Raw genomic sequence first — 14,091 nt, forward strand, 5'->3', positions numbered from 1 at the left:
GCATAGGCCCGGGAGACTGCATCAAAACGCAGATGCCCTCTCCCGAGTCCATTGTTTGAGCTCCACTGTTGCCTCCACCTCCTTGGCGTTGGGGCACAGGGGGGGGATATGTAATGGACGCCGTGGCTGGGTCCTGGAAGGACGCTATATTTCCCCTCTGTTTGGGTTGTGCTCTCTTTAGGGAATGAAAATTGATTAACTCACCTGTTAGAGGAAGTGTCTTTAAGGCTAGGTTCACACTATTGCGATGCGGGAACGCCGCGAATCCGCGGCGTTTTCCCGCATCGCTCACCTCCCGCCGGCAGTTCACACTGCCCTATGCGGACGGCTGGGGGTGTCAATGTTATGTTAATGACACCCCCAGATCCGTCGGCATATCGCAGTGCGATCTGCCGACTCGCACAGGAATCGGATCGCATGGTGTGAACCCCCATGCGATCCGATTCCGTTGCGGACCCAAAAAAGGGTCCTGTGCGAGTTTGCTGCGGGACAGCTGCGAGTTCAGCCATACTATCTGTATGGCTGAACTCGCAGTGCTACGGAGATCGGATGTGATTTGCTGTGCGAATCACATCCGGATCTCCCCCCGCAGCAGTGTGAACCCAGCCTAAAAGGCAAGACAGGAAGTTGTAGATGGGTGTGGAGGAGTGGAGAACACATGGTGGATGGTGTTTGGTGTGTGTTCTGGGTTACAGCAACCGAAGTGGACAGCAGTGTCCTGTTTGGAAGGCTCCTGGCAGGGGAAGCTACCTGCCAGCAAGATCAAGCTCTGTTTGGATAGAGACAGCTATTCTGAACTGTGCAAGTCGGTGAGACTAAAAAACTTTTTCCTTTGTATTTTTGGCTGCTGTAAAGCGATTTAAGTTTAATAAACCCTTTGTTGTGAGCAAGCCTGTGTCCTGCGATCTACCTGGTCCCCCGAACATTACAATATATATAGATAGATAGATAGATAGATAGATAGATATTTTTTTATTTTTTTTATTTGTTGTACGGAAGTATTAATAGATTATGTAGTTATATGAAAGTATTAATAGATCATTTTCATTGTCATTTGACCTTTTGACATTTGTGATCCCATTGGGTTTATTAATTTTAATATTAGTTAAAGGGGTTGTAAAGGTTCGTTTTTTATTCTCTACATAGGTTCCTCTAAGCTAGTGTATTGTTGGTTCACTTACCTTTTCCTTCGATTTCCCTTCTAAATGTTTTTTTTCTTTGTCTGAATATCTCACTTCCTGTTTCTCCTCAGTAAACTTCTCACCATCATCCGAGCTGGTGGTTAGTCAGCCAGAACAGCTTACTGAACAGCTTACTGAGGAAGAACAGGAAGTGAGAAATTCAGACAAAGAAAACAAAGAAAAAAAACATTTATAAGGGAAATCGAAGGAAAAGGTAAGTGAACCAACAATGCACTAGCTTATAGGAACCTATTTAGAAAATAAAAAACGAACCTTTACAACCCCTTTAATATTCATACCAGACTGAAAGGGCCTGCCAATGATCTAAGCAGGGGTAGGGAACCTTTGGCTCTCCAGCTGTTTTGAAACTACAACTCACATGAGACATTGCAAGACCCTTGCATGACTGCTAGAGGCAGAGGCATGATGGGATTTGTAGTTTCAAAACAGCTGGAGAGCCGAGGTTCCCTACCCCTTCTAGAGGGTGGGAAACCATGCTGTTTTTTTCAATTATTTTTTTATCTATATTGCAGCTGCGATCAGTTTTAAATTAATTTTTTTCCTTTAGAAATGTAATTATGCTGTGGCACTGTTATAAACACTGGGAAGATGCGTTACTTTACAGGCGGACTAAGGGGACCCCCGTAACAATTTTTAAAGGATTATTTCATTTTTATTGTTTCACTTTAAGCATTATTAAAATCACTATTAAAAAAAAACAGCTGTTTTAAAAAAAAAAAATTTGCAGTGATACATGTCCCCTGGGGCAGGACACAGGCCCCCAAACACTTTTTATGACAGTGACTTGCATATAAGCCTTTAAAATTAGCACTTTTGATTTTTCATGTTCGTGTCCCACAGACTTTAACATTGTTTGCGTGTTCGTCTGAATTTTTTTGCCTGTTCGCAACAACCGAACCGGGGGATGTTCGGCTCATCCCTAAAGTATATATTCATTTTTTTCTCAAACAATAGGTGCTGGAACTCAACCATGACCCACTCAACCCCCCCCCGCCCACACACATACACACACACACTCACACACCCTCCGAATCACATCAAATCGTGGGTGTGGTCATATTTCACAAACCATAGGAGGATCTTAAAGGGGCATTAAATATCAGGATTGCATTACATACAAAGTGCAGATTTCATGGGGGTTACACACAGAGTGCAGAGCTGTCACTTATAAACACAGAAAAGAACTTCTGTGTTTACAAGTGACTGTGGTGAGCAGGCACCAAAGGGTCTGAGCCAGAGGTGGTGGAACTGAGTTCCACCAACTTCCCCCTGAAAAAAAGCCCTGCCACATAGAGATAGAACATTGATTTTATATACAACATTGACCCTGTGGTGTATTTAGATTTTGTGTTGCCCTAGGCCTGACTAAACTTGTGCACCCCCTAATTTAAATATGACCCACCCCTTCCTGTCAAGGCCACACCCCCTTGCTGTTTAAGACCCGCCCTGAAATTTTTGAGTGGGGACACTAGTTCTGAGGCCGGGGGTGGGGGGGGGTTGCAATGGATTCCCTTAATTTGCATAGATTTCCTCTCACTTCCTTTTTGGCTATGGGGCAGAAAGTGAAGAAAAAAGTGAAGAAAAAATAAACAGCGCGAACCGGCGGGGACTTTATATGCACAGCTTTGTACAACCGTGCAATTGTCAGTTAAAGTAACTCAGTGCCGTATTGGAAAAAAATGGCCTGGTCATAAAGGGGGTAAATCTTGTGAAGGTCAAATGGCTAGTGTGAGAAGGCAAAGACTGAATCTACGTTCATCGTAGGACAATGATTTTGGTGTAGCTTGGTTTTTGACCCTCTTCATTAGTAATATTTATTACCATAGCTCATCATTGATCCAATGCTCTCAGAAAAAAAAATCATGTAAATTTCCATTCAGATGCACTTACCAGATACAATAACTGGGAAAGTGCCGTTACAGACTCCGGTGCTTGTTGTTAATTCACAGGTGTAATTCCCGGAGTCGTCGGGCTGAGCGTCCGTTATCCGGAGGTTGGTCAGATCATTGAAGGAGAATCTGGGCTCTGAGAAGTTGGAGAATCTCAGATTCAGTGTTAGTGCTGTAACGAACAGCAGAATGTGAGAATTGTTGATTTTTTTCCATGAAATCTGAGTTTTGTTGCCTCTGGTCACTGATTCATTACATCCCTCCTGGCAGTTTAAGGTCACCGTCTCACCCAAATAAATTCCCTCAACAATGATGATTGACACCAGATCTAAAATGGAAGCAGACAACATTATCAGCAGATGGATATTTTAGCACATTAAAGAGGCACTGCAGCCAAAGTGTTCCTTTTAGTTTTGTATTTTGTAGTGGGGAAGGGTAAGCATGTTGTGTGTAGATGGGGTGCAGCACGGTAATCATTCACACAGTCCGGTGTAGTGTCATATTTTGCTGCCTATCACAGAATGGTGCGGAAGTGACGTTGCCGCCAGAAATTGCGTACTGTGCATGCGCAAAGCGTTCCAAACACTCGCGCCGTGCGTTCCAACATAGTTTCGGCAATACAGTTCAGCGAAACCATCACATAATGTTACGGAAGTGACGTTACACACAACACAAACACTGGGCCGTGCGTTACAACACTAATACTTCCCTTGTTACATAGTATCATTTTTTACCAGCCATGCTGAGCTACATGCGGTGTTAGGTTCTGCATTGCTGGGACTTGTAGTGCCTATCCTTATCCCCATGCTTCAATGTTCAGTGTCCTCATCCTTATCCCTGTGCTTCAATGTTCAGTGTCCTCATCCCTATGCCCGTGCTTCAATGTTCAGTGTCCTCATTCTTATCCCCATGCTTCAATGTTCAGTGTCCTCATCCCTATCCCCCTGCTTCGATGTTCAGTGTCCCCATCCCTATCCCCCTGCTTCAATGTTCAGTGTCCTCATCCTTATCCCCGTGCTTCAATGTTCAGTGTCCTCATCCTTATCCCCATGCTTCAATGTTCAGTGTCCTCAACCCTATCCCCCTGCTTCAATGTTCAGTGTCCTCATCCTTATCCCTGTGCTTCAATGTTCAGTGCCCTCATCCCTATCCCTCTGCTTCATTGTTCAGTGTCCTCATCCTTATCCCCATGCTTCAATGTTCAGTGTCCTCAACCCTATCCCCCTGCTTCAATGTTCAGTGTCCTCATCCTTATCCCCCTGCTTCAATGTTCAGTGTCCTCATCCTTATCCCTGTGCTTCAATGTTCAGTGTCCTCATCCCTATCCCTGGGCTTCAATGTTCAGTGTCCTCATCCTTATCCCCGTGCTTCAATGTTCAGTGTCCTCATCCTTATCCCCGAGCTTCAATGTTCAGTGTCCTCATCCTTATCCCCCTGCTTCAATGTTCAGTGTCCTCATCCTTATCCCCCTGCTTCGATGAGGACACTGAACATTGAAGCTCGGGGATAGGGATAAGGATGAGGACACTGAACATTGAAGCATGTAGCTCAGGATAGGCACTACAAGTCCCAGCAATGCAGAACCTAACACCGCATGTAGCTCAGCATGGTTGGTAAAAAATGATACTATGTTACAAGGGAAGTATTAGTGTTGTAACGCACGGCCCAGTGTTTGTGTTGTCTTTGACGTCACTTCCGTAACATTATGTGATGGTTTCGCTGAACTGTATTGCCGAAACTATGTTGGAACGCTTTGCGCATGCGCAGTACGCAATTTCTGGTGGCAACGTCACTTCCGTAGCATTCTATGATAGGCAGCAAAATATGACACTACAGCGGTGCCATGGAAAACTTGTATTGAAATAGTACAGCAACAGTCCATGACAAAGCTGGTGAGAAGTCTGCCCAATCGGGTGCACTCACTATTTCCAATACTGTGAAGAGAGCAGATATCATCCGTACTGACAGCGTCTGTCAACCACTTAAGGGCCGCCCTATAGAAGTTTTACTGCTACAAGGAGGCACCGCTGTGCTGGATCACGTACACAGTATCCCACAAAAGTCACATTTCTGTAAATCTTTTCTTCTCTCTTTTCATGTGACAACACTGAAGAAATGACACTTTGTCTACAATGTAAAGTAGTGAGTGTACAGCTTGTATAACAGTGTAAATTTCTGTCCCCTCAAAATAACTCAACACACAGCCATTAATGTCTAAACCGCTGGCAACAAAAGTGAGTACACCCCCTAAGTGAAAATGTCCAAATTGGGCCCAAAGTGTCAATATTTTGTGTGGCCACCATTATTTTCCAGCACTGCCTTAACCCTCTTGGGCATGGAGTTCACCAGAGCTTCACAGGTTGCCACTGGAGTCCTCTTCCCCTCCTCCATGATGACATCACAGAGCTGGTGGATGTTAGAGACATTGCTCTCCTCCACCTTCTGTTTGAGGATGTCCCACAGATGCTCAATAGGGTTTAGGTCTGGAGACATGCTTGGCCAGTCCATCACCTTTACCCTCAGCTTCTTTAGCAAGGCAGTGGTCATCTTGGAGGTGTGTTTGGGGTGGTTATCATGTTGGAATACTGCCCTGCGGCCCAGTCTCTGAAGGGAGGGGATCATGCTCTGCTTCAGTATGTCACAGTACATGTTGGCATTCATGGTTCCCTCAATGATCTGTAGCTCCCCAGTGCCAGCAGCACTCATGCAGCCCCAGACCATGATACTCCCACCACCATGCTTGACTGTAGACAAGACACACTTGTCTTTGTCCTCCTCACCTGGTTGCCGCCACACACGCTTGTCACCATCTGAACCAAATACGTTTATCTTGGTCTCATCAGACCACAGGACATGGTTCCAGTAATCCATGTGCTTAGTCTGCTTGTCTTCATCAAACTGTTTGTAGGCTTTCTTGTGCATCATCTTAGGAAGAGACTTCCTTCTGGGACGACAGCCATGCAGACCAATTTGATGCAGTGTGTGGCGTATGGTCTGAGCACTGACAGGCTGATCCCCCCACCCCTACAACCTCTGCAGCAATGCTGGCAGCACTCATACGTCTATTTCCCAAAGACAACCTCTGGATATGACGCTGAGCACGTGCACTCATCTTCTTTGGTCGACCATGGCGAGGCCTGTTCTGAGTGGAATCTGTCCTGTTAATCCACTGTATGGTCTTGGCCACCGTGCTGCAGGTCAGTTTCAGGGTTTGGTAATCTTCTTATAGCCTAGGCCATCTATATGTAGAGCAACAATTCTTTTTTTTCAGATCCTCAGAGAGTTCTTTGCCATGATGTGCCATGTTGAACTTCCAGTGACCGGTATGAGAGAGTGAGAGCGATAACACCAAATTTAACACACCTGCTCCCCATTCACACCTGAGACCTTGTAACACTAACGAGTCACATGACACCGGGGAAGGAAAATGGCTAATTGGGCCCAATTTGGACATTTTCACTTTTGCTGCCAGCGGTTTAGACATTAATGGCTGTGTGTTGAGTTATTTTGAGGGGACAGCAAATTTACACTGTTATACAAGCTGTACACTCACTACTTTACATTGTAGTAGTAAATTTGTGTAATTTCTTCAGTGTTGTCACATGAAAAGATAGAATAAAATATTTACAGAAATGTGAGGGGTGTACTCACTTTTGTGAGATACTGCGTATACATGAACTGACTTTTCCAGGTAGGGGGCATGCATGCAATCACACACAGCGGGAGCTGATCTGCAGGTATTGTGGACTCAATGTCCGCCTGCACCCGCCGATCATCGTGCAGAGAGGCAGAACGGCAGTCTGTAAACAAGGCAGATCACCAGTCTAAGCCCTTGTACACACGGTCGGACATTCCGACAACAAAATCCGTCAGATTTTGTCCAGTGGATTTTGTCCAAAACTGGTGTTGCATACACACGGTTGGACAAAGTTGTCGGAAAATCCAATCGTTCTGAACGTGATGACGTTATTTCGTTACGACGGGACTACGTTCAGGCTAGTAGCCAATAGCTTTGGTCTAGGAATTTGATCTGAGCATGCGTGACACTTTGTCCGATCGGAATTCTCTACACACAATCGGACAAAGTCCGATCGGATCATGTTATCGGAAAATTTTATAGCCCAGCTCTAAAACTTTGTCCGTCGGATATTCCGATGGAAACAGTCCAATGGAGCCCACACACAGTCGGATTATCCGAAAACACGGTCCAATCGGACATTTTCCGTCAGAATGTCTGACCGTGTGTACAAGGGCTTACAGAAGGGAAGGCATGGATCCTGTGTCTCTGCAAATCAGGGAATAAATTTCACTTCTTCCCCTAGTAAAAGCACCTCTCACAATATAGTAAAACACCGGCTAGGCACACAATTAACCCTTTGATCACCCCTTCCCAGACAGTGTCATTAGTACAGTGACCGTGCACATTTTTAGCACTGATCACTGTATTAGTGTCACTGGTCCCAAAAAAGTGTCAGACGTGTCAGTTAGTGTCAGAATGTCTGCCGCAATATTGCAGTCCTGCTGTAAGTCGCGGATCGCCACCATTACTAGTAAAAAAAAAAATTTTAAAAAATAAAACAACCCATAGTTTGTAGACGAGATGTTATAACTTTTGTGCAAACCAATCAATATACACTTATTGGGATTTTTTTTTTTTTTTTTTACCAAAAATGATTAGCAGAATACATATTGACTTAAACTGATGAAGAAATTAGACGTTTTCAATTTTTTTATTGGATATGTTTTAGAGCAAAAAGTAAAATAAATAAATAAATCATATATATATATATATATATATATATATATATATATATATATATATATATATATTTATTTTTATTTTTAATTTATTTATTTTCAAAATTGTCGCTCTTTTTTTATTTATAGCGCAAAAAATAAAAACCACAGAGGTGTTCAAACACCACCAAAAGAAAGCCCTGTTTTTTTTTTTTATTAGAAGTTTTTTTTACATAAAAAAGTTACAAACATAAAAAAAATATATTAAACCTTCAGCACTACCATTCAACAGCACCAGTGTACAATGTAGCTCCCAGACTAATGAAAGCAGCAATTTTCCCAGAGCAAATAATAGAGAAATAAAAATAAAAATATATAAAGGGTACATACAATATAATTTCACAGTAAACAATGCCCTGCGATACCAAGAGAGAGTAAAGTACCGTAAGTGCCCGTCAAGACCCACATAGACTCAGCATCTCACCACAAAAAAGAACCCCTAACCAGGGGGCAATGAATCTGTCGCTGGGTAGCTATTTTCTATCCAACCACCCCATACCTTTTTAAACTTATCAGGTACCCCTCTATTAATATATGTGGCTTCGCACATCGGCAAAGCCTTATTTATCAAGGCCTTCCGGGCCATTATGGTGGGGGCCGTCGGCTTCTTCCATGACAAATTACGAATGACCTTTTTGGTGCTAACGTATCTACCAGGCCCAACAGACAGACCACTATAGACGGTCTTATAGTGATCGTCGTGACCGACCCAACACAGTCCACCACCTCCACCCAGAACTGCCGGACGCGCGGGCAATGCCAGAAGGTGGGCAGAAAATCTGCTCCAGGGTTCATCACACCTCCAACAGTTGGAAGGATGAGCAGGGAAAACCCTCGCTAGTTTAGCAGGAATGTAGTATACCCTATGGAGGAACTTGAGCTGTATCAAGTGATCACGGGCCACCACCAATCTAGTAAATGTGGCGCTCCATACATCGTCCCAATCATCATTGTCAAGCTGCGGGAAATCCGACAACCATGCAGCACGACAGGAGGCCAAAACCTTGGTAGTGTCTGTGTCTGAGTAATTCCTTATGAATAATGGACAGTGCTTTAGGTAGAACTTTAGCTCTGAGCAGTGATTCCAGGTCCCCAACCCACACCTCCACGTTGGAAGACCCAAATTGGGCAGAAAAATCATGCCTGAACTGGAGAAAACGCAATAGGTGCGAGTTGGGGAGCCAGTATTTATTTTTAGGCTCGTCGAATGTCAACAACACCCCATTTCCAACCACTGCGCCCACTGTTTTAATCCCATACCTGGTCCAAGTGAATGGGCCTGGATACGAGAAAAAAAATGAGACAGTCAAGGATGGTGAAAGAAAGCTCTAGTTGTTGGGAAAAAATATATCTATAAATGTTATTTACATACAGCGTCGCACGACCGCGCAATTGTCATTAACGCAGTGCCACATCGCAAAAAATGTCCCAGTCAGGAAGGGGAGTAAATCTTCCAGAGGACAAGTGGTTAAGAGAGCAGAATTTGGCCCATCTTGTGCCCAAACAGGATAAGGTCCAAAGGACATGGATCCCTATGCTTTCCTTCCTTTATCAGGAAACCTTTCCTATACCGGTAGTACCTGTCCCTAACTCTACCAACTCGCAAGAAGCCTTCCAAGCCTGGGAGCCTGGACCCCAGAAAGGCTCTGCCTGAACCAAGATGGCTACTAGGGTCACATGGGGCGATAATGTCCAATAGGATAGCTTTCCCAGTGACCTAGGAAACCATAGAGGAACCCTGTTCATCTTGACCTCCTTTCCAACAACAGTGCTGCTGCCGAAGAGAGCCACCTGCAGTGGAGAAAGTAGATTGCACCTGCCTACAGGTTTGTTAGCTTTTTTTACTGCTGGATGTCCCCATTAGCACAATTTGCCTTCACTTATTATTCCAGAGACACAACACAGTTTTTTTTTTTTTTTAAATCCACCAAATTGAGGGGAAAGACCACCTTTGAGAGCCATCGTCTGAAATGGCGTCCCCATTGGGAGATTTTTTCCTTCACCTCCTGTTCTGGTGAAAACTGTCATGGAGAATAAACCACCTCAAGCATGAACCTTGTAAAACCTGACAGAGCTTAAAAAAGCGGAACTTCAGCCATGTTTTCATCTTTCCATCTATTAAATCTTCTGCTCTTGTTGTTGTTTTAACTTTGGATAGTAAAAACATTTTTTTTTCTGCCAGTAAATCCCTTATACAGCCCACTTCCTGTTTCTTGTATGGTCATTAGCCTAGGCTTATGACATCATGCACAGCTCTCTCTCTGTCAGGAAGGGAGGGTGGAATGAGTCATAAGAGGGCCAATGAGAGCTGTAGAGCTGGAGGTGTGCCTCCGTGTGTCTGTGTAAATCCAGGAAGTGAACAGGCAGCAGCTTCAGCTTGCCACAGTTAAAATGGCTGCAGCCAGACTCAGTGGAGGGAGATTTCTGCAGCATATTTGGCAAGTACAGAATCACAGTATATATAAAATAATATGCAAAGTGGTTGGAGGGAAGCTTCAGAATGGCAAAGATGTTTTTATTACAAATTATGTGAGCAGACTGCAGTTCCTCTTTAAAGTGATACTAAAGGTAAAAATGCTAAAAAAAACAAAATAAATAAATCCTTCTCTTCTCAAGTCCCCTGCCGGCGTATCCTGGCTCCTCCCCCCTGCTGTGTCCCCCCCCCCCATGGGGCCAATCATATGTGCTCGTTCCAAGCCCTGCATGCTCATAAAACACACAAAGCATGGCTTGGCCCCACTCCCTCCTTACTGACTGATTTACAGCAGTGGGAGCCAATGTCTAAGCCAATGAGGATGGAGAGTGCTGAGAGGCTGAGCCATCTTTCTGAGCGGGGGCCCCAGGCCGGTTCTTGCAGGCTGCGGCAGAGCTAGGGTTGCCACCTTTTTCTTCAAGTCAAACCCCAACACTTTAGTGGCGCACAGCAATTTTTTTTTATAGTATGAACTATACATATATTAATCAAATAGAGTTAATCACAATAGCCCCCCTTTACATCAGAGTCCACAGAGTTCCTCTTTTACATCTGAATTTGCAGAGTTCCCTTTCACTGTAAAGGGGGACCATGTTGGAAAAGGAAAGCTGGATTAGCCCTGAATCAGTTGATGAGAGTCCTGAAGAGCTACTATGAGGATGAAGATACTCCCGAGATGTATTATAAACTGAAGAACATTACGCAGGGTGATAACGAGACCTCCCAAAACGTTCTATTCCGGGCTATCGAGCTCAAGGATCGCCTGTTAGCAGCCACACAGGAGGAAGGACTCGGAGATCATTTTGGGGATGAACTCATAAAACGGAAGTCCTGGAAATCATTGACCACAGGGTTGAAGAATGACCATGTCAAGGTAGCCTTGAGACAGTACTCGGAGAACCCCTCCACACCAGATGAAGTCCTGATAGAGAAGGTGAACGAAGCAGAGAATGTAGAGCTTGAGAGACACCAGAAACAGAGGAAAATTTATCCCCCTAGTCCTTCCAGTGTTGAGGTCCAGCAAGTAGATGTTCCCTCGGATGTCTGGGAGCCCCGTGTACTGGCAGCAAGGGCTAAACAAGGATCCTGGCTCTCGCCCAATCACCACCTTTTCGAAAGTCAGACCATTCTGGAGAAGTTGTTTCAGACCCAGAGGGAAATTCTGGAAATGATGACAATACTGATAACTCAACTGGCAAGCCCTCATCTGGAGAAAGTACTGTCGAAAGAAACCTCAGAGACCTTTGACCACCCTACCAAACTCCCACCTAGAACCTGCTTCAAATATGGAGGGATAGGACATTTCAGGCAGATGTGCCCTAGCCCAGTGACAGAAACCAAGCCCAAACAGCTGGCGGAAAACTTCAGAGGGCCCCAGTGAAGGAGTCAACTGGGTGCCCGGCTGTTGGAAAACCTCCCATACCGACTCCAACGCCCTCTGCCTCTAAAAGGCCCCCAAAGCAAAGGGCGAAGATACGGGCCACCAAACCAGACAAAGGGACAACATCCAGTGGGATCCCTCCCAATCTAGTGGGACCCTCACCAATTGTCCCCATACACATTGAAGGGATCTACACAAAGGCATTGCTACGACTTCTAGGACTTCTACGACCGACATTTCAAGCACTTACCGCTGCAGAAGCTAGAGGAGCTGGAAATATGGGGGTTAGGTACCCAGAACTTCCCATATGATGGTTACCTACCGATCAGACTCACATTTGATCCGAGCACAGCGGGAAAGGCTGAGACGTTTGACATCTTAGTCATGGTGTGCCCTCGCCCCCTGAGGAGCTGATAAGAATTCCCTGATTATCGGGACAAACACCGACCTAGTGAGAAGGCTCCTGACTCTGTTGATAACCCATCCGGGGCCTCCACCCACGAAAATACACCCGATGTTGGTCCAGACATACAAGAAACTCAAGCAGGAAGAAGAGACTCCTGAAGGGGGAGTAGGAAAGGTTTGGTTTGTGGGCAAAAGAGAGAAGTATGTCCTGCCTGTAGAAGTGGTGTGCCTAAAGGCTCTCGTCAAGTTGAGATGGAAAACTCTGGGGCCTTTTCTTCTCCTTGAAGATACAAATCAAGAGGACCGAAGGGGGCTAGAACTCATCCCAGAAGTGCTGCCTACCAGAACACTGAAGAGGACTCACAGGAAGATTCCCGTCAGTATCCGTAACACGGGAACTACCCAGTGAAGCTGCCACCCAGATTGCTGCTGGGACAGGTTAGCTCGGTCACCCCCACTGCAGCAAGTGATCAAAAGGAAGAAAGCCAGACAGGAACTCCATTGGAGGAGGTTAGTCTAAAGGATACACCACTGACCCCTGCCTGGAAGGAAAGAGCAAAGGCCGAACTGCTAAGATGGAAGGACGCTTTCTCAAAAAGCGAGTTCGACGTGGGGCTAGCTAAAAGCGCCACTCATCGAATCTGCCTGGAAGACAACAGCCCTTTTAGAGAAAGGGTCAGGCGAATCCCACTAGCAGATCTGGAAGACCTGAGAGAGCAGTTGGCGTAACTGAAGAGGACAGGCATCATCCGGGAGTCTAGAAGCCTATACGCCTCCCCCATAGTAGTGGTGAGAAAAAAAAAATGGGTCACTGCGCCTGTGCATCGACTATAGAACCCTGAACAGAAAGACCATTCCCGATCAGTACACCACTCCTCGGGTAGAAGATGCCTTACAGAGTCTATTGGGGGCCCAGTGGTTCAGTATGTTGGACTTGAAGAGAGGGTATTATCAGATCCCAATGTACCCTAAAGATAGGGAAAAGACTGCCTTCATCACACCATTGAGGTTCTTCGAGTTTAACCGGATGCCTCAAGGGTTGTTTGGGGCCCCAGCAACTTTACAAAGGCTTATGGAGAAGACAGTGGGCGACATGAACTTGATAGAAGTGCTAGTTTACCTGGATGACATAATAGTCTTTGGGAGAACACTGGAAGAGCATAAGGCACGTCTGGAAAAGGTCCTGAAGAGACTCCACGAAGAGGGTTTGAAGCTTTCCATGGAGAAGTGCAAATTCTACCAACCCTCACTGGCTTACTTGGGACATATCGTGTCCAAAGAGGGCGTAGCAACTGACCCGAAGAAGCTAGAGGCTGTCATTTCTTGGCCCAGGCCCTCCAACGTGACTGAACTCAGGTCATTCCTGGGATTCTGCTCATACTATAGAAGGTTCCTTGGAAGGGTTCGCAAAAATAGCCCGTCTCCTCACTGAGCTCTTGAAGAACCAGGAAGAGGCTGGTGAAGACTCAACGGCCTGGGAAGCCGAAAGAGGGACCCAGGAAGAAGAGAGAGTCAATCCTGAGTCAATGGACCTCAGAGTGTGAAGAGGCCTTCAGACAGCTGAAGTGCAGCCTCACCACTGCTCCGGTGTTTGCGTACAAAGACCCAACCAAGCCCTATGAGCTCCATGTGGACGCCAGTCGAGATGGACTGGGGGAGTACTCTACCAAGAACACAAAGGGTCTTTGCGACCTGTCGCCTATGTGAGTCAAAGCCTGATTCCTGCAGAAAAGAACTATCCGACTCATAAGCTGGAGTTTTTAGTGAAAACTGACAATAACCCCCTCACCTACTTGCTCACTAGTACTGCCAAGCTGGATGCGACTGGCCACAGGTGGCTTGCAGCCCTTTCGACCTTTACCTTTAGCCTGAAATACAGACCAGGAGTTGGCAACCATGATGCAGACGCTCTATCCAGAAGACCTCACGACCCCCTGAGTTTCC

The 14,091-nt window shown here is 45.6% G+C and overlaps 1 protein-coding gene across 1 annotated transcript in view; it reads right to left on the minus strand.

Annotated features, from left to right (window-relative positions):
• The window catches only part of LOC143981676 (uncharacterized), a 69,466-nt gene that overhangs the window by 30,929 nt on the left and 24,446 nt on the right, over nt 1-14,091 (minus strand). The window contains exon 2 of the mRNA XM_077479680.1: nt 3,093-3,419. Coding sequence (XP_077335806.1) covers nt 3,093-3,419 — 327 coding nt within the window. The remainder of the gene's footprint in view (nt 1-3,092; nt 3,420-14,091) is intronic.

Source organism: Lithobates pipiens, unplaced genomic scaffold (assembly GCF_037356315.1).
Source record: "Lithobates pipiens isolate NorthernLeopardFrog02 unplaced genomic scaffold, aLitPip1_a1.2 Scaffold_16, whole genome shotgun sequence".
In the NCBI taxonomy this organism is placed as follows: domain Eukaryota; kingdom Metazoa; phylum Chordata; class Amphibia; order Anura; family Ranidae; genus Lithobates; species Lithobates pipiens.